Raw genomic sequence first — 25,631 nt, 5'->3', positions numbered from 1 at the left:
AGAGAGAACACATGAGAGGGGATAGGGTCAGAGGGCAAAGCAGACTCCCTGCCGAGCAAGGAGCCCGATGCGGGACTCGATCCCGGGACTCCAGGATCATGACCTGAGCCGAAGGCAGTCGCTTAACCAACTGAGCCACCCAGGCGCCCGCAGTTAAATATTTTAATACATTGATTTTTACAGTAATTTTATATCATAAAATAAGATGTAAGAACTCCAAAATTCCTTGTGAATTTTGTGGTTTTCTCAAGTTATTATAGTTGTGAAATATGTATTAAATATACAAGAAATATAATTTCACTGAGTTCCATTCCTTTGCACTTTTTATTTTTTAAACTTTTCTCTCTCTTCTCGTGCTAAAGTGGGAAGAACGGATTGAATATTAAGAATGGTCATGGGACTGTTGTTTGAGTATATTTTAAATAGTTTTGTTCCCTTCCCTTTGTCAAGTGCACAATCACTGTAGTGAAATATTAATTATCTTAAACTTTTCAGAATTTGATCTAAGGAGATTTCTTTGTACTGAAAGTGAGCAGTTAATTTGGAAAAGTGAAGGCCTACCATCCGATGACCTTTCCATAGAAAATGCTCTTGTTATCTTGCAGGTAATTAATCAGTTTTAATTTCTTATTGGAAGTATTCTTGTGGAAGCTTGTCCCAGGAAGCACCTTTTTCAAATTCTTAGGCTTTCACAGTTACTCTTTTCATTACATGAAAGTGAAGATATTTTGGGAACGAAAATCCATTTGTGATTCAGTTGGTGAATCTACAGTTTTCAGTATAATTTATTTTTTACCTTAATATAAAAGTATAAACTAAAGTGACATTATTTTGATGACAAAAAAATTCTAAATTGAACTCCCTAATAGTAATGGAGATATTTTAGTGGTACCTGATTTACCTGGTTATATAGTTACTGAATCTACAGTATATGATTTCACCATTTTTTTTTTTTTTTTTACAAAACGAAGTTCTACAAAGTGAAGATAAGTTTTGGTTTGTAGGTTAGGGATAACGATATGCATTTTTTTGAAAATTTTTCTTTCCCATAATGTATATTTCTCCAAAGTCATTGTTTAAATGTGAAACTCTTACAGCCATGTTAGCAGTGATGAATATGAAAATCAAATTGCGACTCGGGTATACAAACCATGATAATTCTTCTAGTGAAGTATGATTTTTACCTTTAGCTTGGTGAACTGTTGTGGATGTAACAGATAATGGGAAGGTGGTTCTTCCCTGTGCTGATAGGGTTTTCCTGTTGGTTCTGCCTCAGTGGCTTGCACTCCGTACACCAGTTTCCTCTTTGCTCCCTGCAGCCCCTTTCTCTGCCCGCACACCGCCTCCTCCTTCGGTGACTCCACAGCTCCAACAGAAGCATGAATGTTGAATGCTCCTTTTTAGGTAACACGAGCCATAGTACGACAAGATTTGTATTGTGGGCCCTGCATTCCTGGGTAAATGGGTTCCTTTGATTAGGCTTACCAGTCGGCTGACATGCTTTGGCTCATTACATTGCTGCATCCCCAGTGAGGAGCTGCTGACCAAAGATCAAGCAGCCTTGACTGCTTAAAAACTTGATTTGGCTTGTTCTCTTTTAAAACATTTTCCATCATTTTTCACAGTAGAATCACAAATCTGGAACTCTAAATGTGTAGGTAAATAAGTTCATTACATTATATAAAAAAGTATGGCTTTTTATCCTATTTGTTATTCTTTCCCCAAAGTTTCATTCTCACCTCGTCTTCCTTTTTTAGCAATCCAAGAAAACAATCATTCGCAGATCTAAAAAACACACAGTTTAAGTATCATTCTTTTTTTTATTCCATAAGGAGTCAGGGGGGTGAGCCTTTAGAAAAAACATATTTATCACAGTATTTTTTTTTCCTGATGATACTAATTGAAAATGTTTACTTTTGTGTTCTGAATTACCTTTCGTGATGAATATAGTTCATGAAATTGTTTTTGAAATTAATTTTAATAAGCTTAGATTTACTTTGTATTTAATATTGCCATGTTTATTGTAGATATTTATATGCATTTATATGACAAAACAAAAACAGATGGAAAGATTTGTTAGGGTAATTAGTTATTTTGTTGGGATGAATTTGCCACTATAGTTAACCCTCTTTCTCAGTTGTCAAGTATTCTAGATTTAGAGTAAGCTCTTGAACATAAGGCTGTGACTGGATAGCCCACGTCTATAAAAACCTTCTCAAGTGATGTATGTGAAATTAGATTTCTAAATAGATACAAATTGTGTTTCTGGGAAGTTTGCCCTGAGAAAAAAATGACTAGGCATGACGAGTAAAATGTAATTTTGATTGAGAGATGTAGCTCATCTCATTAACCCCGCTAGAGTTTCCCAGAGGTTCTCCCTCTCCCTGGAGCCTTTCCCACATTCAAGGTCTGTAGTTGCTGTCTCCTTTAGTGGTCCTAAGTAAAACCTTTGTGTCCATAATTATTCCTTTGTTTGTCTTAAAAGATGCTTGAACTTCTCATATTTGTGTTAAATTATTGAAGTGAAGTATTGTCTGGAAGAGGAAATAGTCAACTAATCTACCAATGACCTTGTAACGGGAGTTAGTTTAAGTGCATCAGTAAGAGGTTCCTGTGACCTATGTCCTTATGGGTGGGGAAGAAGGTGGCCATTGGGGACCCTGTGTCCTGGATTGCTTGTCCTGTGATTTACACCTGTGGTCCTGATGGGATTATTGTTAGCTTTCCTTTTACTGTCAAAGGTGTCCTGGCCTGGGTGATAATTTCTGTGATCTTTCTAATATTGTGGGTGGGACCCAGCGGTAATGCAGAGCTATAAGGCTGTTAGAAACCAGGGGGAAGGTGTGAGTGAAGAGTATCCAAAAAGGAGATGGGAAAGGTGATTAATTTAAATTTTACAGTATTATAAATTTTTCTTGGTTTAAATTTCACAGATTTTTTCTTGTGAAGACATGTATTGAATGTTTTTTATTGTTTGTAGACAATTCAGTGTCAAGTTAGATTTTTTTTTAAACCACACAGAATTTCTGAGATTATTTTTCTTCCTGACATTCAGTGTATGTTGAGGAAATGCAAATTAATTGGCTCTTAATGTAAAGAACACAAAATTTTAAAGGTAAATCACGTAGGGAAAGTTCTTTTTTCAGATAAACCCCAAATAAATAATAGTAACACTGAAGTAGTCACACTATGTTTTACACATGTTACTATTTAAGAATTAATACAGGTAAAGCACTTAAACACTTAACTCACTGAATTTTCAGATCAGCCCTGTCTAGTCCGTGTGTTACCCTTTTTATAGATAAGGAAGTTGCAGCACAGAAGGGTGAAGTCACTTGTGTCCGTCTCTAAATTAATCATTGTTTATTTTTTTTTTTTAGTCAAGGATTTTTTACTGGCCAAGCATAGTACATTTAAGAAGAAAAAAAGGAACTTGTGCTTTTAAATATAATTAAGATGCTGAAAGCATTGAGATCAGCTCTAGGATTCAAATGATGTCACCAGGATGTTGTTTTCTCAACCCAACTTAAGAGGTTCGTTGTCAGATAGGTTCTGTCCGCCCTGTGTTACGGATGGCCATTGGTGGCTCCAGGCCGACTACTGTCGGAGCTCCTGCTCGAAGACTAGAGTTGTGTCTGCATACCCCTCTCCCCCAACAGTGTTGGTGTCCTTTCCCCAAAGGATTCTGATTAGTTAGCTTGGGTCATGTGCTCGTCCGTTGGGGCAGTGCTAGGGGACTGGTGGTCCCTTCAGAGACATGGGGTGGGCGTGCAGGGAGGGCCAAGGTGGCTTTCTACGGTGGGAATCTTCTCTCACCGCCCCCCGTGGAGGCGTCCGTCCTGGCCTAGGAGTGTGAGCAGGACACTTGCAAGTCCCCGTGGGCCTCTCTCATTCACGCGCAGCTGGTTCCTCAACAAATCTCGTTACGCCTCTGTCTCGGGAGCGCCATGGGCTCATCCTGCTCCAAGCACGTCCATGCAAGTGGACTCGTCTTGGCTGCGCAGTGAGGCACCGGAGGAATACAGTATCACACTGTCGGCCCCTTGCCCCCAACATCACTGCCTTCACTGCCGTAGGAGCGCTCTTTCCACCATAGTAACCTGGGCACGATGCTCCGTTGATGATATTTTCCAGTGACTTTCCGTTGCTTGATGTATGAGCGTGTCATTGTTAAGCATGGCCTAAAAAGAGCTGAAGGACCTTGACTGCCCCTGCTGTATCCTCTGAATCATTCTTGCCTGTGCTTTTTCATTCCAGGTTTGCCGAGCTCCGCTAGTTTTCCGGATCGTGCTGGGCTTTTTATCCCTCTGCCTTTCATGCTCTTGTCTTTGCCTGACGTGCTTTTTCCACTTCTTTTCCAGGCTAAGTCCCATTTATCTTTCCTGACTTGGTTTGACCTGAACTGCTTTCTCGCGGCTTCCCCCTAACTCCACCTGTGTTCCACTCATAGACTCTTGCGTGCTCTTTGTAGATTGTCAGTTTTTGCTTCTTTCGTGGGTGTGAACCCGTTGAGGGTAAGCGTATGTGCCATTAATTTCTGTATCCCTCATATTGTCTTACTGAGTAGTTGTTCAGTGTATGGTAGGTGAAAGAACTCATGAATGAATGAAAGCTCAATATTTTTGGATCTATTATAATTTGTTACATGTAGAATTTAACTACATTTAATCATGGATCACAGACTTAAAATATACCTCAGAGATTTTGTCTAAATCTCTATGGAGGAGTATAAATAACATGAAATCAAACTTGTCAGTACTCTTGGAAATTCTAAAGCATATTTTTGGTCCTACTGAAATATATTGTCTTTTTTTTTTTTTTTTAACTGCATCAGATCATTGGTTTGAAATCATGGGTAAGAACTTTTTTTAAAATTTAAAGTAATTGTTTTTGTGGCTAGGCAAAGTCTTGTAGTCTTGTGAAATGTTTGCTTCTGAATACTAGCATAAAATTAGGTCTCAAACGTAGGCGTAGTACATAGGAAGTACGTACAAGGCTACTTATCACCTTATTTAGTAGGAGAGGCATGTTTTATTGTTGTTATTGTTTATGATGGAACGGTAAGGGAAAATAGCTGGAAAGAGATGCTGGCTGAGGATCCTACTGCAGTGTGCCACTGTGGGAGCTATGGTGGGCGTGAACGGTCCGTCCAGGTGCAAGCAAAAAGGGGGTGTGTGGTTTGGAGGGAATTTTAAAACAGTAATAAAGCTGGTTTACAGTCAGTCAACTCTTTATTACCACCAGCTTGTGGGGACTTTTAAACAACGTTGCTGACAAAATGCTCTCTGTCCCTAGGGCCGATGGCCCCCACCATCTGCCTCCTTGGTGTGTCCTTGAAATAGCCTCTGTGCTCGTATTAGATGCTCCTTGGGGCTAAGTCTTCACGTCACCTGGACTTCGTGTGTTTTCTTATCCCTGTTGCACAACCACATCACATTTTTTCTAATAAGTGTGAACATTTAAGAAAAATTAGGCCAGTTATTATTTAATTCTGATTTACTGGGTAACAATTCTTGTAATATTAGACTTTCAAATTTACCAAATATATTTAGTTATATATTTACATATATTTTTGTTAATGATATCTCTGTAATTGGCTTCCTTTCACCTGCTAAGTGACATTGTGTGTTTAGTGCATTTTCACTGGTTTCTAACTCTCTGTTTGTTTCAGCGTATCCTGTAATGAATTTAGTTCCTAGTTCATTAGATCTTAATCTACAAGCTATGTCTTTTCTAGGGTGCTCCTTTTTTTAGATTTTTTTTTTTATTTATTCATTTGAGAGAGAGAGACAGAGAGAGAGCATGAGCAAGGTGGAGGGGCAGAGGGAGAGGGAGAAGCAGACTCCCCACTGAGCATGGAGCCCGATGCGGGGCTCGATCCCGGGACCCTGGGATCGTGACCTGAGCCGAAGGCAGACACTCACTGACAGAGCCACCCAGGTGCCCCAAAACTAATATTTTTTAAAAGGTTTTATTTATTTATTTGACAGAGAGAGACACAGCGAGAGAGGGAACACAGCGGGGGGAGTGGGAGAGGGAGAAGCAGGCTTCCCGCGGAGCAGGGAGCCCGATGCGGGGCTCGATCCCAGGACCCCGGGATCATGACCTGAGCCGAAGGCAGACGCTTAACGACTGAGCCACCCAGGCGCCCCTAAAATCTGTCGTTTTTTATAATTAAAAAAATCAATTGATAATTGACAGGTGAACCACAATTTATTTTTTTATTTTTTCAATAACCTGAAGTTATTTTTGCTTTGAAAATCTAATTGTACATATTTGGTCATAATTACCCAGATCTTTATTTTTTTTTATTTTTTTATTTTTTTAAAAAAGATTTTATCTATTTGACAGAGAGAGACACAGCAAGAGAGGGAACAAGCAGGGGGAGTGGGAGAGGGAGAAGCAGGCTTCCTGCTGAGCAGGGAGCCCAACGCGGGGCTCGATCCCAGGACCCTGGGGTCATGACCTGAGCCGAAGGCAGACACTTCACCAGCTGAGCCCCCCAGGCGCCCCTGGGGTGCTCCTTTTATAATATTAACTATATACTGCTTTATAAGAATTAATGTCTGAAACAAACAGTTACATTGATAATTACTTGAACAATGCTTTTATGATGAGTTCATACTTCTCTTCTAAGGTCTTTATGGCTTATTCAGCCAAAGAGTATATAAAGTTTGGAATAATTTGACTGTGTCTTTTAAAAGCCAGAAGACAGGTGTGAATGGTGTCAGATTGGGACTGGAGCTCTTGGTCACTGTAGTGTTAATATACGTTCTCTGAGTTACCATGGAGCGAAGGGGACTATTCTCACTTTACTGTGGTTGAATTTAATTTTCTAATATGAACTTCTGATAGCTATGGAATGGATTGATGTAGCTTCTGGGTGCAGCTAAAAATTGCACCTTTACTCCCTCCGTATGGTTGTGTGTTTACGTTCTCTAAAGCCTGAGAGAAAACTCACTGAGTACCTGATTTCATCTTTTTTAGGAAATTATTTCCATTTGATGGAAGCTTATAATTTTTTTCTTTTTTGGAACTAGAGTCAAGTATGCCCATTCCTTATAGACCCTTCTTCTCAAGCTACAGAGTGGTTAAAGACACATTTGAAAGACTCACGTTTGGAAGTTATTAACCAGCAGGTTTGTATGACTTATAGTTGAGATACCAACTGGTACTAGCATGGTAGGGTGGACACAATGCTGGGTCTGTATTCAGAGGGCACAAACTCGGTCCTGTGACTTACCTGGCATGGGACCCGTGGAAGGAAGTGTAACTTTTAGCTTTACTACAAAAGGGATGAGAGTATTTATTTGATTGCTCATGTGTGCTAGGCATTAATCTAAGCCCTGGGAATTCACTAGTGAGTAAAGTAGTCACACTTCCTGTCCTAGTGGTGATGCCGGCCCGGTAGGTTGGAGAGACAATTAAATAAGCATTTATACTACATTATGATTGAAGACGTAAGTATAGGATCCTAGAGAAGTAAGAGTTCCCGACTCCACTTGGGGACAGCCTCCCAGACTTGCAGCATATGGTCATTTTGTGTCCCTGCAATCTCACCAACGAGCATCTCTCATGTGTCCCAACAGTAGACATGTTGGTTTGCAAAATGTAATCATCGTCTTCTGGGGTAGTGACCTCTCACTGCCATATTTATCTTGCTGAGAAAATTCTTTGGGGTCAGTTTTTTTTTTTTTTTTTTCCCTTTGTGGAAGGCCTAGTGTATTTTGTATTCGTTTTCATAGATATTCTTCAAGTGCTTGAACAATTACCTCTTTCAAACGTATTTCATTTATAAAATAGGGGTATTTACTTCATTTGTGTGTTAAGAATAGGTATAAATTAGATAATAAAATACTTTAATGCCATTTATGGTTTACGGGAGGAGATTTTAATAATTATTATTCCAAATATTTAATTTTTGTAACCATAGTTGGAGGCTTGAAGTGATGTTTAAAACCCTTTTGCTAGCTAGAAAGTCTTAAAATTCTTGCCCGGTTACAGAATTTTGTCCGGAGGTTTTTCCCCACAGTGGTCAGACCTATCACATTTCACACCAAGGAAAGTAGGCTAGAATTCATCATTTGTCTTTCTTCTTCCGTTCAGCATTTGATTTTGAACACAACCAACGTAGTTCTTATTAATATTGGAATAACTTATATAAAGAATTTGAAAATTTGTTTCTGCATCAAGTAGAAATTTGAAATCATAGTAAAGGATTGAAAAAAGATTTTTTATTGTTGTAAAAATCTTTATTTTTTGTATGTCTATTTAAATTATTTATGAAATCTATTTGATAATTTATTCAACTAAAATGATTCATCAGCAAGTACTTACAACTAGAAAAGCAGTCATGAGTAATTTGAATTATTAACATGCATATTAAATTTTAAAATATTCATATTATTCCTATTAATAGATTCCTTCATTATCTGTAAGGACCTTTGTAGATATTAAGGTAATAAAGGAATTAATGTGTATTCTTTTTTATTTTCTCAGGATAGTAACTTTATTACAGCTCTTGAGTTGGCGGTACGTTTTGGGAAAACCCTTATTATACAAGAGATGGATGGTGTAGAACCTGTTCTTTATCCATTATTGAGACGAGATCTGGTTGCTCAAGGTAAATATTTGACATTTTCCGGAGAGTAACTGTTTTTAAAATTTCCAAAGTAATTAACTTCATAACTAACTTTGACCCTTTTGGTCTTGCCACTGAATCTGATTTTTCTGGTTGAATGGTGGGAATGCCGTCATGGTCTAACAGGAACAGTCGACAAGCTCTTGCCTTTATAGAGGTGGCCTTGCATCAGGTTCTCCAGCACTGCTCCCAGGGACAGTATGTGACCGGAAGACACAGGACTTGCAACAGTCTTCTCACTGGTGGCTAAGATGTTTCGCAGGGACAAGATAGAAAGTCAAGTCAGCAAAGACAAAAAGCATGTAGCGTGAAGTCAGGAGTCAAGAAACAAGGTGTAAGCTTTTGAGCCTCTTCATTGGAGTCCCACCGGATGAGCTGCTTCTCCCAGGACCAGCTTGTGACAACACCTATGAAATGTCATGTACCAAGGAAGCTTATTAGACTCTCCGTCGCACACTTTTTACTGGGGGCTGCTTATATCAGCACGTTCCGCCTAGCATGAGACAAAATTCCAGACTCCTCACACAAAAGCAGGTGTTCTGCATAAGCCACATTATTTGTACAAACAGTTTACGCACAGTGAGCACTCTTACATGAGAACCCACCCCACATCCAAATTTCCAGAAGCCTATTATGAGCCTGTCTCACAAGCAGGCCTTTCTAAGGATAGAGTCTCAGGACTGCTGTGTTTCCTCTTTCCTGCACCGCTACCTAACCCAGCCTTTGACGATTAGAATATAATGCCTTTCAACTCAAGACCATGTCGTGCAAAGTGTGTACAAAGAACATACTTATACATACATACACGCACATATTTACACCACGCATGGTGCTAGCACTACAAGACTTATGCTAACCCTGCAAGCTTGAAATAGGATTGGAGTTATTAGGGCAAACCAGAAGCAGAGCAAAAAATGCATTCGTGGATCGCTTGTTATCTCACAGGTGAGCACGTGTGGCCTGGCAGTGGCTGATGTGTTGTGAAGAGACCTCTCGTAGTGGGACTTTTGCCTTTGCAACCTGGAGCTACCCTCCAGACTGCAGTCTCTGCTCTCAGTCAGTCTGTTCCTTACCGGTACTAACTCAGATCTGTGGAGCTAGCTCTTGCTATCTTTTTTTTCCCTTTTAATTTTTATTTAAACTCTAATTAGTTAACATACAGTGCAGTACTGGTTTCTGAGATAGAATTCAGTGATTCCTCACTTACATACAACACCCAGTCCTCATCACAACAAGTGCCCTCCTTGATGCCCACCCCCTGTCTAGCCCATTCCCTGCCCACTGCCCTCTATCAACCCTCGGTTTGTTCTCAGTCGTTAAGAGTGTCTTACTGTTTATTTCCCTATCCCCTTCCTCCCCTCTCCATATGTTCATCTGGTTTGTTTCTTAAATTCCATGTATGAGTGAAATCATATGGTATTTGTCTTTCTCTAACTTGACTTATTTCACTTAGCGTAATACCCTCCAGTTCCATCCACATCGTTGCAAATGGCAAGATTTCATTCCTTTTGATGGCTGAATAATATTCCATTGTATATATACACCACACCTTCTTTATCCATTCATCCGTTGATGGACACTTGGGCTCTTTCTGTAATTTGGCTATTGTAGATAATGCTGCTGTGAACATCGGGGTACATGTGCTCCTTTGAATCAGCATTTTTGTATCCTTTGGGTAACTACCCAGTAGTGCAATGGCTGGGTCGTAGGGTAGCCCTATTTTTAACTTTTTGAGACACCTCCATACTGTTTTCCAGAGTGCCTGCACCAGCTTGCATTCCCACCAACAGTGTAGGAGGGTTCCCCTTTCTCCACATCCCTGCCAACACCTGTTGTTTCCTGACTTGTTAACTTTAGCCATTCTGACTGGTGTGAGGTGGTATCTCATTGTATTTTTGATTTGTATTTCCCTGATGAGGAGTGATGTTGAGCATCTTTTAATGTGTCTGTTGGCCATTTGTATGTCTTTGGGAGATGTCTGTTCATGTCTTCTGCCCATTTCTTAACTGGATTATTTGTTTTGGGGGGCTATGCTGTCTCACAGGGGAGGTGGAAATGAAGCTTGAGGGCCATCTGGATTTGACTTCCTTCAGTCTATATTTGGCCCTTGACGGCTCATTAAATATGAGCCCCTATCAGCTGTGATTGGTGTCAGGTTTTAGCAGTATCTGTGGCAGTAATTAGTGGCCATCTGTCTGAGAATGGGTGTTGACAAGGTCCCTTGAAGTTGGATCTGGTGCCAAGTTACATATTTCACATCCTGATTGGTTCACATTATGAACCACTATTCCAGATGGTTGTGTAGGGCTGTTTGGGTTAATTTGTTTATTTCAGAATTAGGAAAAGAGAATTAATCTCTGCCCTTACCTTATTTTTCCTGCCTATCCCCCAGGGCTGGACATATCTGTATCACAGTAGTTGAAGTTCTTTACCATCTTTGACTATACTTCCGATTGTCCTTTTCCAGAGTGTTGAGTTGCTCATGAATTGCCATTTTGTCATCATGCATTTCCTTTGGGGACAGAGGATGGTCATCCTAGAACCACATCAGAGTCTGTGTCCAGTCTCATTTACATCCCCGTGTCCCTAATCTGAGCAGTATGAACTGCCTTTCTTCATACTGAGGTCAAAGTTGGCACGAATAACAAGGTTAGAATAGACTTCCTCCTCACATTTATGCTGTTCAACAATCCCCTCACATGTGTCCTGATCGAAAGGAATGGCAAGGCACGGTTCTTTTTCAAGTTCTCATTGTTTTTTTACTTCCCAATTCATGTGTGGTAGTCACTCAGCCATGCAGAAGGTCGATGTGGTATTGGTACGTAATTGAAGACCCGGGATCAGCTAGCTACTTAGAAGTCGTCTAGGGAGAGGCTCGTGTATTTGGCAAATAGTTCCAAGTTTCACTAACAACGTCGTTAATCATTCCAGTCCTTTATGGTTATTTCATTTCCATGTTGGGCTTGAATATGGATCAGGGATTAGAGTAGAGATGAAGGCTGAACATTGTGGTTGGCTTTTTAGTCCAGATGCTTCCTTTTAGTTGTGGTTGCTTCATCCGGGCTTATGGATGTGCAACATAGAGATTAAGTTTGTGATTAATTGTTGTATCTGTTCCCAGTGGGTGTGGTTCTCCATATGGGTATGTCTGTGGAGCCAAGTTGGATGTGGATGGCCCCATGGCCTGAGTACAGCCAGACCAGTGTTTCTCTAACAGGAGTGATTTTGTCCCCCTGGGGTTATCACAGTTGGGAGGTCTGTGCCAGGGCCATCCTAAAATGCACAGGGCATCTCCTCACAAGAGATGATTTTCCAGCACAAGGTGCCCGTAGTGCTGAGGTCGAGCTCCTCTAGTTCTGACCTATCAATCCCTGTACTGATCTGTTCAGTAAGCCTCTTTGTGACATGCTCTGTTGCCAGAAACACTACCCGAGGTCAGCTCATTGTACGGGATATTCAATGCTCTGGATTGCCAGAAATTTTACCTATGGATAGTGGATGGCTGTAGCATTCCTTAGGATTTTGTTACCTGCGATTATTTGCAGACATCAGTAATTCTGTGCACCTGGAGGGTAGAGGGGTCACAGGCAATGACTGAGTTATAATTGCTTAGATTCCTTCCAAGGTTGCCCTTTGCAGCCTTGCAAGAGTTGCCATTCAAGCCTGGGCACACGTTTGTTGACCAGATGAATAGGCAGTAGTAGAAATTCCAGGTATGGAATATGCTGCTTCTAATGGGCCAAGAAAGTGATCATCATTCTCTTTGTATACAGTGACTGTAAAGACAGCAGTATTCTTAATGGGCTCTGTGGGCTGTCTCCTTGGGCAGTGTCAGTTTGGTTATTTGGTTGGTAGGGTTTTGTATTTGTCCTCACTTAGATCCTGTTCATCTTTAGCTAGTCAGCCTGGAATGGTATTCAATAGAGTGTGAGCAGTTTTGTCAGGAGAGACCATTACCAAGATGTTATCCATGTAATGGAATGTTTGGACCTAGATGGCAGTTCACATGGTACTTGGATTTATCTAGGTCAGATGATAATATAGTTCCGAAGAGTTTGGACCTGGAAACAGATACAATGTCTGTTACAAATGTTGACCAAACCAAACCAAACCAAACCAAACCCAATTCTCAAACCTGATCCAGGTTCAGAACCAAGATAATAAACATGTCAATTTGGACTTTCCCTGGAGAGAGAGTAGGAGACCAAATTTTACACTTGTATCCAATCGTTTTGTCTCTGGGGTTCTCAAAAGTACACTGACGATTTTGTGTCCCAAAGAAAAAATGGTCAAAACGAACTTTGCCATGAACTCTGTAGGTTAGCTCCGGTGTAAATCGAGGCCTGATGTCATTCGGACTGTGTCGGGCTTAATAGTTCCTTGTCTGATAGTTTCTAACGGTAGGACATCGGATTAAATCCAAGGGTCCTATTTAGACAGTGAACCATTTACTTGGAGATTTTTTAAAATTTTAGGTCAAAATAATACATGCACAGTTTACAAAACCAAATAGTACCGAAGGCAGTAGTGTTCTGTCCCTCCTCTCCTCCTGACTAGTCCTATTCACCAGAGAAAACCAGGTATTTTTCGGTTTTAACATTTTATTGAAGTGTGTGTGTGTGTGTGTGCAGTTTATGAATTTTTACAAACAGAATACACCTGTGTAGGCACCCAGGTCAAGATCTAGAACTTGACGTGCACTCCAGAAACCCCCTTATTTACCACGCTCCCCCATAGGGCTAACCGTGTTTCTGACTTACAACACCATAGATAGTTTTGCTTGTATCGTTTGTTGCGTAAATGCAAAAGAGAAGAGGCGCCGGAGTCCTGTGGGTGGACTGGCTCCCACAGCCCGGCTTCGGTGTCCCCCTGTTGAATGTGAGTCATTTCTCAGCACCAGCACCCCACAGGCCCGCCGTGACCAGACTCAAGTCACAGCCCCGAACAAGAGTGCATCCCGTATCACATCAGTGTTCCAGCTAATTGGAGTGACTTCTGCTTTCATTTTTTTTTTTAAATCAGTTATGTAGTTCCCCTCCACTTCTCTCCCCTCCTAGATAAACATTATTAAGATACCAGGCATAGGGTTGTCTGTATCCATTCCCCAGCAAAACCACACTGTCCTTGAACCATTTTCCAGTCACCTGCCGTGAGGCCTGTCCTGTGCTAAGCCCCGTGTTTCTGTACCGTCCTCCCGCGTCCATGCAGTCTCAGGAGGACCTCTCATTGCAAACTGCCAGCTGGCAGCATTTGTTCTGTTTGTCTTCTGCAGTTTGTGTGTATGTCAAGTTTGCTAAAGTTACGTATTTTTAAAGCATTTGTTTGTTTCAAACAAATTGCCAAATGTATTGGTGTGTTTTTTATGTAATGTTCTCATAACTTTTTGATTTCAGTTGGTTTTGTAATGATGTCTCCCTTTTTCTTGACATTGATAATTTTTCTTTTTATCCTCCATCCATCTTCAGGGAGCGTTTATCAGTTTTACTAATCTTTTCAAAATACCAGCTTTTAACTTTGTTTGCCGGGAACGGCCAGCAACCTCTGTACCGAAGGATGAAAGATGACTCCAAACTTTGCCGTGAAAGAGAGGGAAAGGCAAGGGGGTCATAGCTCAGAGACGAAGACCCTTTGCTCTTCTTTGCTCCCGCTTTTATTGGTCCTTCAGGTTAATCACAGATCCTTAACGCTGTTTCTCAAGCATGTGATGTGTGACAAGGGGTCTTAACTGGAACTAGGAGGATCTGTCTGTGGGAAAGCTACGATGTGCTAATCTGCATGTTCTTTGAGTTCTGCTAAACATAGCCTAGGGGACAACGCACACATCTCTTAGATCCCCGGGCGGCTGTTTGGCCTAGAGAGTTTTGGGGAAGGCAACTCCCCGCGACATTCCTACGGCAGAGTGGTCATGCGGGCCTTGTCATTCCAAAGGCCCACACCCTCCTCCGAAACCTTCCCTCGCCGCCCCCCCCCCCCCCCAGCAGCCTCTGTGTTACATTTTAGCAAGCCAGGTATTATGGCTGATTTCATGCTCTACATGAACCCCAATATTTGTTGATTTCCTTTTTAAAAAAAATTTTTAATTTTAATTTTTGTTTTGTTTCAAGTTTTTATTTGGATTCTAGTTAGTTAACATACAGTACAATATTGGTTTCAGGAGTAGAATTCAGTGATTCATCACTTATATACGACACCCACAAAAGTGCCCTCCTAAATGCCCATCACCCTCTTTATTGTATTTTTGAACTGGTTTCTGCTCTTTATTATTTCATTCCTGTTGTTTTTCCTTAGGTTTCCTTTGGTGTTCTTTTTTCTAGATTCTTGAGATGGAAATTCAAGATACTGATATTTAATCTTTTTTAAATATATGCATTTATGTCTATAAATTTCCCTCTCAGCCCTCCTCCAGCTTCATACCAGAGTCCTGATTTCTTCTTCAATTCATTGAATTACATAGCTTTATTGTTACTTAATTTCCAGGTAGTTGGAAATTTTCTCGTTCCCGTTTTTGTTGCTGATTTTCAGCATAACTCCATTATGGCCAGAGAACTTACTCTGCAGTATTCAGTTGTTTGAACCCTGTTGTGCTTTCTTTATAATAGGACATTTCATTACATTTCACTTTTCCATGTACACTTGAAAATTATGTGAAATTTGCTGTTGTTTTAATTTTTTCTAAAGTCAGTTAGGTCAGGTTTGTTCATTGTAGTGTTTTCTGTGTCTTTACTCTTTTTTGCTTTGTTTTTCTCAATCATATGTTGAGAATTTCTTAAAGGTTCTATGATTTTTGAATTTGTTTTTCTTTCAGTTCTTTTCGTTTTTGCTTTAAATATTTTGAAGCTTTGTTTTGGGGTGCATACATATTTGAAAATGTGATTTTTCCTGTTTGGGTTATTTTCTTTATTGTTATGAAATGTCCTCCTTTTTCTTCAGAAATGTATCAAGTTTTAGAGTCTGATATTAGAATGGTTACACTACTTTGGGGGCCTGGTGTTTGCATGGTAATAATTTTTATTCATTTACTTTCAATTTTCTGTTGGCCTTGTTTCTCAAGGGCACCTCTCTTCAGTTTACCACTCGGTTTTCATTTTCACTCACTGTGCGGTCTTCCTGTTTGTCGCGTGATTTAATGCAGCTAACCAGATCACGTGATACCTGATCCAGTTTTGTAATTAACTTGATTTTTTTTTTTGATAAAACATTTCCTGTTTTTTTGATGGGTCACCGTACATATAACAGTATATATCTTTGACTTCTTATTTTACTACAAATAAATACTTTGCCACTTCTCCAGTGCACTTTACTCCGTAGACCCCTGCCTGCCTTTGCATTATTGTTGTGATATGTTGTCATGGTGACATGTTATAATGACTGCTTTTAAAATCTGTATTTACACAGATTGTTCCTTCCTATGGTTCTCACATTCTCCCATCATTTCCATCATCTCCTCATTTACATCTAGGTTATTTTTCTTTTTTTAAAAATTTTAATTCTTGTTTAGTTCACAGGCAGGGTTCTGTTAGTGTCAAGTGTGTGATCCTGTGATTGAGCACTTTTGTACCCGACTCAGTGCTCAGCATGGTGACTGTGCTCTTCATCCCCGTCCACATTACTTTTCTTCTGTCTGAAGCATTTCCTTTTCTATTTCATTTAGTGAAGGCCCACTGGAAACAAACTTCTTGTTCTTGTATTTTTGAAGGATATTTGTTTTTCTGCCTGACATGGAATTCTGGGTTGGTATTTATTTTCTTTAGCACTTTAAAGTTTTTATTCCTTCATCCTCTAGCTTATGTCATTCCTGTTGAGAAATCACCTGCTGGTTTTATTGTTGCTCTTTAGTAAGTGATGTGTGATTTTTCTCTGGATGCTTTAAAACTTTTCTTTGTCACTGGTTTTTCAGTGGTTTGATTATGATGTCCTTAGGATTGGTTTTCTTTGCATTTATCCTGCTTAAGTTTTCCTGAAACATTCCAGCTGATGTAGAAGTATTTCACTGGGCTTCTAAATTTGTGTTTTTATAATGGTGATTGTAGTTTTGCTACAAAATATTCCTTTTTGGACATTTATATATCCTTTTTCATAAAGTGCTTATTGAATTATTTTCATATTAACTTAAAAAAGTTTTTAAGTAAAATTTAAAAATCTATCCTGGAGTTCTCAAAAATTCCTTACGATACTTTTCTTAGTCTTTGAAAATAATATTTGAAAGTGTGTATTTTGTACTTTAAAAATAAATTGTTTGTGTCAGTTTAAAATTGTAAGTTGTGGGTATAATTGCTGATTTATTTCTCTGTATGTGTTGTATATCACTGTTTTTTTAAATTTTGGAATATACTCCTTTATGAGGCAGAACTTTGTTTTTTCTTAGTTTAATTTCTCATCTCAGATCACTTGTATATGGCAGTCTGAATAAATCCTTTTGAAGTTAATAATGGGCATCTTTGCAATTACTCATATTATTGATAATATTAGGTTTTTACCAGCTCATTCTGTCTTTAAGTAGTACGTCTTAAAAACTAGTAAAATGAACACTTTTTGAATAAAGATTTATGTATTTTAGAGAGAGTGAGAGAGAGACAGCATGAGCAGCAGGAGGGATGGAGGGAGAAGGAGAGAAAATCTCAAGCAGACTCCCCACTGAGCAGGGAGCCCCATGTGGGGCTCAATCCCAGGACCCCAGGATCATGACCTGAGCTGAAGTCACACACTTAACTGACTGAGCTACCAAGGCCCCCCCAATGAACACTTTTTAACTAATGAATTCTGTAGAGAATAGTATATAATTGAGTTATTTTTTGTGTCATTTATAATCAGTCATTTCAGAAAAATTTGGAATGAAATGTAATATACGTATATATTTCTTTTATACTTCAGGATCCCGGGATCAAATTAATGACTAGTTTTTAGCCCTGTTTGTATATGTGCTGATTAATAGGGCATTCTGGTTAATAGTCTTTTGGCTAGCTAACTGTTGCTATTCTGTACTCTACTGAAAAGCCTATGCTACCAACTATTTAGAAATACTAGGAAATATAAATTATATTTTTTAATGTCATGAAGCAAAAGACAGAACATTGAAGCCAACTAATTGTGTCATTTTAAACAAATAGGACCGCGTTATGTGGTACAAATAGGTGACAAAATTATTGACTACAATGAAGAATTCCGCCTTTTCTTGTCAACAAGAAACCCGAATCCCTTCATCCCGCCAGATGCAGCCTCCATCATTACGGAGGTTAACTTCACTACAACAAGAAGTGGGTTGCGAGGACAGGTATGTATGGGCAATAAGAAGTGACCTCAGAAATCTCCTGTAGCTTTGGGTACTCAGGAGATACTCTGAATTGGAATCAACTTTGTGGAAGTGATTAGTATTTAAACTTTTGAATCCATCTTGAAACTACATTTGTGAGTTAGAGTCAAGCTTTCGGGTTTACGTTATCATTTGTGTTAGACTTGGGCACTTGTTAACATCGAATCGCTGCTTCTCCCACTATTACGTTAATTTTAGGGTCGATTTCTGTCATGTGTGGTAGAGTTTGAGAGAGAGAAGGCTCATAGATTGAGATCAGCTACGTTTTCTAATTGTGAAAAACTGAAGTTGAAATGTGAGAATTGCATTTAATTGACCTGTTTGGCTGGTTGAGGGCGGGTGTTGGATTCCCCACCTGACCTTTTTTTTCCCACTAGAACATATGTGTCTTTGAATTTTTGTATCTGTGTATGACTTTCTATAATTTAGATCATTATTTGACTCTCAAAATGAGTTTTTATATCTAGGCTTTTACTTAATGTAGTTCCTTACTCATTTTCCTTTTAAGGCTATGATGCCTGTTGACTTTGAGTCATTCCATTTTTTACTCACCTAACAATTGTAGACTCTTCCTGTTTTGATTTCATATGATAGTATGTATATTTGTTACAATTTTTACTTAATTATAATTTTTAAGAATTTCCTTTATTTTTTCTTATAATAACATACAGCTCACAGCATGTATTTTTATGGATAGTATCTTTTGACTTACTTGATGATACGTCTTATGAATAAAACTGTGAAGGGATTACTCAAAGCATGGCAGAATTAATTGACAGAATTGCTCATTCTCTCTAGAACCTGTCCATCCCCTCGCGAAAGGGGCTGTTCAGATCCGTAAGAAGTGCTCAGTGAGGATGCTTGTCCAGCAGATTCGCATTTACATGTTTTATGACCTGCCAATGTCATCCCCTAATTTAAAGTTTCAAAATGAAGAATTTGACATAGCATTTTAAAAATAGCTTTATTAAGATTCAATTAATTCACCCATTTAAAGTGTACAATTCAGTGTTTTTTTTAGTGGACTTGCGGGATCTTATGGTTACTCTGTTTAACATTTTGAAGAACAGACTTTCCCGAAGTGACTGTGCTTTACTTTCCCGCCAACAACGTCTAAGGATTCCACTCTCTCCCCATCTTGCCAACACATGTTATTTGTGTTTTTAATTGTAGCCATCCTAATGGGGATGAAATGGTATCTTGTTGAGACTGTGATGTTATAGTATTTTAAGTAATATATCTCTTTATTTCTTTATATGAATATTTGACACTAAAAAAACTAGTTTTCATATATTTTATTTAATTTTAGAAAAATGTTACATATTGATATGTTACGTAATGCAATTTCTTACAGATGTCCTATAGTATTTAATACTTTATTGATCAGTTTATTTTGCTTCTTTTTTTGTCAGAAATAATTGTGAAGTGTCTCATGTTTAACTAGAAAGAATCAAATGAGGTACATAAAATCGTAATAAATTTGGTCAAGCACAAGGCCTGTTTGTGGGAAGTTTATGTTTTGTCTTGTTTGAACTTTACCACTAAAATAACTTTGACTTAAAAAAATTTTTTTTAAAGCTTTTGGCTTTAACTATTCAGCATGAGAAACCTGACTTAGAGGAGCAGAAAACAAAACTATTACAACAGGAAGAAGATAAGAAAATACAGTTAGCCAAGCTTGAGGAATCTCTTTTAGAGGTAAAATTTAGTTATTCAGGATGCTTTCTTATATTACATTTTTTTAGTGAATATAATTAGCAGATTTTTAAAAATTTAATAGTACCATCCACATGGTTTTGGTTGTGCCAAAGACATGTCAATATATATATCTTAAAATCAAAATTCAAAGAGGAAAAAGTAGATGTCTTAGAATACAAGATCTTAAGAAGGAATGGTAATTAATGTCTAAGACAAGTGATTTTTAAGTAATACTGTATACTGTATTATTTCACTAATATTTAGTTATCTATTATATGCTTAGAATTTCAAGCAGCATTAAAATGTAGCATAAAATTATGATTTAATCTGTAACTTTAAGTAGTTTTTATTTTTATTAGATTGATAAAATTAATACATATGCAATGCTTTGATGATACGGTATATCATGATTAACTCTTATTCTCATAAGCTATAAAATGTTGAAATTCTTTTAAAATAATACAAGTTTTCATAAACATCAAATTAATGATAGTTAATATGGGCTTCTTTTAATTGGTTATTTTAACATGTATGATAATGTTCACATTATTTTATTAATTTTTGCTGCAGACACTTGCCACATCCCAAGGGAATATTTTGGAAAATAAGGATTTGATTGAATCTTTGAATCAGACAAAAGCAAGCAGTGCACTTATTCAGGAGTCACTGAAAGAATCTTACAAACTCCAGATTTCCCTTGACCAAGTAATTATTTCCCCTTTTTTTTTCTTTTTGGTGATCTATATATCATGTTTTCTTAAATTTTTATGTTAATATGATTAGACAGTGTAGAGTCAGGACTTTGGGGGAATGACAATTACAAAAAAAGAGAGCTCTTCAGAAACCCCAGAGCCGTGGGTCTGATCGATCCTGCTGTAGAGAGGGGGTGAGAGGCTCAGGGTGCCGAGAATAAGGTCTGCCAGCCTCTGCTGACTTCTGGAATAACGTGATCTCAAGTTCTGGGGCGACAGTTTTATACTGAAATTGAAAGTGAGAGTATTGGAACTGACTGTTAAAAGCATCTGTGCCATTCCTGGAGCTTTTTAAAATTAAGGCATGTTTAGTATATTAAGTAAGAGTTGTAAGGTGTCTTTTCTGTTAAAAAATTTTCTTCCCTTAAAATGCTTTTTGCCTTTCTTTTGATAATCCCTTTTGCAGAATTCTAACCCAAGTTCAAAACAGTCTGTTCTTCTCCTACATTCTAATGATTGAGCTTTGCTTGAAGGCAAACAGACGCCCAAACGGATGAGTGCTACTGTGCATTTCCAGGCTCCAGCCTGACCTGGGCCCTCACTGACCACGTCCTTTCATTCTTTGCCAGGTCGTCTCGGTGACCCTGTCACGTTTTCCTTTCAGTATTTTTCAGCCCTTGTCCAAATCGTACACTTACATATCATAACTGTTTTACTTGGGAAAGTGCTCTGTTGAAGCAGAATAGGAACAGATTGATAGCCCGCTTCTAACCCAGCCCCCTCGGTTTCTCTAGCATGGTTTTGCTGCGCCTCTCGTTTTCTGTTTCACAGCACGGGGATGCCGAAATTCCTGGCCTTCTCCTTCTGCGCAAGTGTCACTGAGTCAGCCCTGTAACATTCCCAGCATGACGTTTGTCATCCTGGTGCTCAGATCACAGTGACTCCTCACAGTCCTGTTGGGAACCTGAGGCCGTTCACTTCGAGGATCCCTTCCCTTCTGCCACAGAGGAAGTCCCTGTGCGCACGCCGAACAGTGCCGGGGGCTTTCTTCCTGGGTGCAGACACCTGTTCCAGTCTCTGCTCCCGTCAGCGTTCCTGTGGGCCCCAGCCCCCCGCACACTCCCGACTCGGGGTTGCGACTCTCCTCTCCTGCAGGGGGGTAGTGGAGCCAGGCCCTGGCATCACCTAAACCGCTTCTCTCTTGAAATACAAGATGGCATCGTTCATTCTCGGATCATAATTGCCTACCTTTTCTCCTTACCTTCTCCGTCATACAAGTGCTCTTGGTCCTCCGTACGGTCACCCATGAACCACTTCTACCTCTGTCATCCGGGAGCTAGAGAATTCTTTAAATACATTGCCCTCAGTTTTATAAGAATAAGGAAACTAGATGGTATCATTCCCTTTAGTTACACAGTTCTGTGATTGGTCGTCGTATTTGGTGCACGTTATGTAGGACTGGTAAGGGCGGCTCGCTGGGAGCGGAGCGGCCTGTAGGTGGCAGGCGAGCACTAGCACTAAGATGTTTTTCCCACCCAACCTCTGATCCACAGGAGCGGGACGCCTACCTTCCTCTGGCCGAGAATGGCAGCAAGATGTACTTCATTATCTCTGACTTGTCCAAAATTAATAACATGTACCGTTTTAGTTTGGCTGCATTTCTCCGACTTTTCCAGCGAGCTCTGCAAAACAAACAGGTAAGCTCTCCGTTACCCCACAGCTGATGCTGAGTAACAGAGATCCTTGACTAGGTACTTAGAGAAAGAATTTCCTGAGAAAACTTCAGAATTCTATTTCAGAAGACCCCATCCAACAATTTTAAGGTGTATCTAAAGAAACTAGCTCCTTAATTGTATTTTATGTTCTTAAGAAACTACCCCAGTGCAACAGTCTTCTTAATGGAAATGATTTCAATTCTGAGCACAAATTAATAAGTAATAGATTATCATTAAAATGGTATAAAGGTTATCTACATAATCTCATTCCTTGGGGGAAAACAGCATTGAAGATTTCGTGTCCCTGTGTGCCATCTGGGGCCGTGGTGCATGCCGGGTGTTGTAGTTAAGGGGGTAGAGGAGTGCCCTCTGCGCGATCAAGTTTGTGTGCTGACAGAGGGAAGGGAGTCTTAATGGATATAAATGGTCTTAACCCAAAGGTAGCACGCTGGCTTTACGTCAAGTATTAATATATTGCAGACAACTTTCGTGCCATAAGTAGAAACCTGCATATGGTATTTTTGAAGATTGAGACGCTGGACAGTGCGAGCCCTGTAAGCACGTGCTGTGTGGACGTTTTCCTGATTATCTGTGCTGAATGTCACTGTAACCCTAACTTGGCAGATCAGACAGTGTTTTTCTTCGGCTCGTGGGTTCTGTGGGAATTGGGTCAGGGCCGAGCAGAGATGGCTTACCTCTCTTTCACAGTGTTGGGACTTCAGTCGGGACATGAGGGGAGGGGGGCGGTGGCTGGGGCCTGGGGCCTGAGGGCTGGGTGAGGAGGACCCCGTGCTGGGCTTCCTGGCGCACAGAGTAGCGGATTTCTCTCTTTTTTTTTTGAAGATATTATTTATTTGACAGAGAGAGACACAGTGAGAGAGGGAACACAAGCAGGGGGAGTGGGAGAGGGAGAAGCAGGCTTCCCGTCGAGTAGGGAGCCCGATGTGGGGCTCGATCCCAGGACCCTGGGATCATGACCTGAGCCGAAGGCAGACGCTTAACGACTGAGCCACCCAGGTGCCCCAGAGTAGCGGATTTCTGATAGGACATCTTGGGGGCCACACGTGTATTCCAGTCCGTGAGGCGGAAGCTGTGATAAGTCAACCTGGGGTCGGTGTCATCCGTGCTGTCTGTTGTTTGGCGGAAGCAGTCGAGGGGGTGGGGGAGGAGGCCTCACCTCCTGACAGAAGGATGTCACAGAACGCGCTTATGTATTAAGACAGCGGCAGACATTATTGATGGTTTCTCCTTTTTTCAGTGGGTTGCTCCTCTAGTTTTCTTCTCAGTTAAATCCCCAGACTTGGATGACTGGGCCAAAGTGCCCGTGTGTAAGCTTTCAGACAAATGTCGTCTCATTACCTTTGGACACGTGCTGTTGGCGTATGGAACTGAGGTGGCGAGAGCACCTCGTCCATCTATAGCTCCGCCAACAAGGGATTATATATAGATCTCGATAATTTTTGCAGGAAAAATTTCTCATAAATTTCTCATAAAGTACACAATTATAAGTTCATTTTAAATTCTTTCTTGTCCTTCCGTCAAAAAATACTTCTGTGAAAAGTCAGTGACTCTGAAGGAGTGTGAGAACCGATGAACAGGTTAGCAGTTCTGCCTGAACCCAGTGAGAACAGTGGTTATTCTGTGCTCTTTACAAAAGCGTGTATCTCAGCGTCTCCTCAGGAGCCGCCGGTCTTTGGTAGTACAGCTACTGAATAACATTGACCTTTGTGTGTGTGCGTGCATGTATGTTTGTGCGTGTGCATGTTTGTGTGTGCGTGTATGTTTGTGCGAGTTTGTGTTTGCATGTGCATGTTTGTGTGCATGTGCATGTGCGTGTTTGTGCGTGTGCGTGTGCATGTTTGTGTTTGTGTGTGCATGTTTGTGTGCATGTGTATGTGCGTGTTTGTGCGTGTACATGTGCATGTTTGTGTGTGTGCATGTTTGTGTTTGCATGTGCATGTTTGTGTGCGTGTGTATGTGCGTGTTTGTGTGTGTACACGTGCATGTTTGTGCATGTGTGTGTGTCTGCGTGTGCATGCGCGCGTGTGCACGTGTATGCACATGTGTATGTGTGTGTGCATGTGCATGTTTGTGTGTGTGCGTGTGCTTGAATTCATTTTTAAAAGCAATATAATTTCAAATATGTAGAGTACAAAACTTGCTCTGCAGTGTGCTGGAGATCCATTAGATCTTGTAGCAGTGCACGATAGAGTGTCTTTGAGTGGATCCAGGGTTCCGTGTCACATGTGGTCTTCGTGAAGGAGTAGTGAAAGGGAGAGGGTGTTTTGCATGTGAGCTGTCAGGTAGGACAGGTACTTCCAGGGCCAGACCGAGGTCTGCTACATCTGAGCGCCACCCCATGAGGTTTTGTGCTGGTCCCACATTGCCCTGCCTATCCTGGATGCTTTTCTCTGAACTGTTAACAATTGTCTTGTGAGGTTTTTATTGTCAGTTTTAATCATAAGGAAACAAAATTTAGCCTAAATAGTACACCAGGATTGAACTTTTCAAGGCCGGTATCCTCCCAAGTGCTTCCTGAGGTGAGAGGTAAACCTATCACACTTAGGGAACAGACCAGCCTTGACAATCTCCTCTGCCCGTTTCTACACCGAGCTCTTCTTCAGTAAGCAGAGGAAGTAGCCATTAGTGATATTTTCCAAATCATGGCAGTCCTGTATGATACAGAAATACAAAACATGAAAAACTAAAGGTGCTATGATTTCTTAAACAGCATCAGCATCAAATTTATTGTTCATCCTTAGTTAACATGGAAGGCATGGTTTAAGGTTGTTTAGGTTCTTATATTGAGGATGAGAAAATTCTATATTGGGTGTGGTTCTGGTCACCCTGTTTTCAGGCTGGATTGATCATTGTAATACAAGGAATGAAATGGGTTTAACCCACACTCATAGAGTATTCTTAATGCCATTAGGTATCAAAGTGGTATCATCAAATTCAGTTCATGTTGTATTATTGGAAGTTGACTGTAATTTTCATTCATTGAAAGCCTTAACTCTGTGCATTAAAGAAAAATACATCAAGTATTTTTATCCTATTAGTGTACAGATTTAATGTCCTTGTTCGTTTGGTCCCTTGAGTTGACAAAGATAGTTGTTCCGGAATCAGCTTTGAGTCTGGAGGAACAGTATATAAGTGTGATTACGCTGTGGGTATCATTTAAATGTTTATAAATTTCCTAATGGTTTTTCAGTTTTCAAATTGTAATCTACAGGATTCTGAAAATACAGAACAGAGAATCCAGTCTCTTATCAGCTCATTAAAACATATGGTCTATGAATATATATGCCGTTGTCTATTTAAGGTAAGAAATACTGTTTTTTCATGTGTAAAATACTACTTGTACTTTGATTTAATACAGTGTTACAGTTAAATTGTATAACCTTTATCTACTGGAAAGGTGTTGAAATTGGCACTTCTGATACTTTCCCAGAATGATGTTCATTGCTAAGTGGAAGGTCTCACGGCCTTGCGGGATATGGTTGGGACGAAGGAGAATGACGCGTGAGGAAGGGAGGGCAGACATGCCGTAGGTCAGCCGCCGTGGCTCTGGACGC

General features: G+C 39.9%; 1 protein-coding gene across 1 annotated transcript in view; it reads left to right on the top strand.

The window, feature by feature from the left end:
* Positions 1-25,631, top strand: part of DYNC2H1 (dynein cytoplasmic 2 heavy chain 1) — a 146,964-nt gene that overhangs the window by 111,629 nt on the left and 9,704 nt on the right. The window contains 8 exon segments of the mRNA XM_064583827.1: positions 496-605; positions 7,041-7,139; positions 8,500-8,623; positions 17,749-17,912; positions 19,530-19,649; positions 20,220-20,354; positions 21,895-22,038; positions 25,289-25,378. Of these exon segments, the coding sequence (XP_064439897.1) occupies positions 496-605; positions 7,041-7,139; positions 8,500-8,623; positions 17,749-17,912; positions 19,530-19,649; positions 20,220-20,354; positions 21,895-22,038; positions 25,289-25,378 (986 nt within the window).

Source organism: Mirounga angustirostris, unplaced genomic scaffold (assembly GCF_029215605.1).
Source record: "Mirounga angustirostris isolate CCGP_5_RB_7025 unplaced genomic scaffold, mMirAng1.0.hap1 SCAF_32, whole genome shotgun sequence".
NCBI classification, from domain to species: domain Eukaryota; kingdom Metazoa; phylum Chordata; class Mammalia; order Carnivora; family Phocidae; genus Mirounga; species Mirounga angustirostris.
Note: the sequence above shows the minus strand (reverse complement) of the source record. Positions and strands in the feature narration are given on the sequence as shown.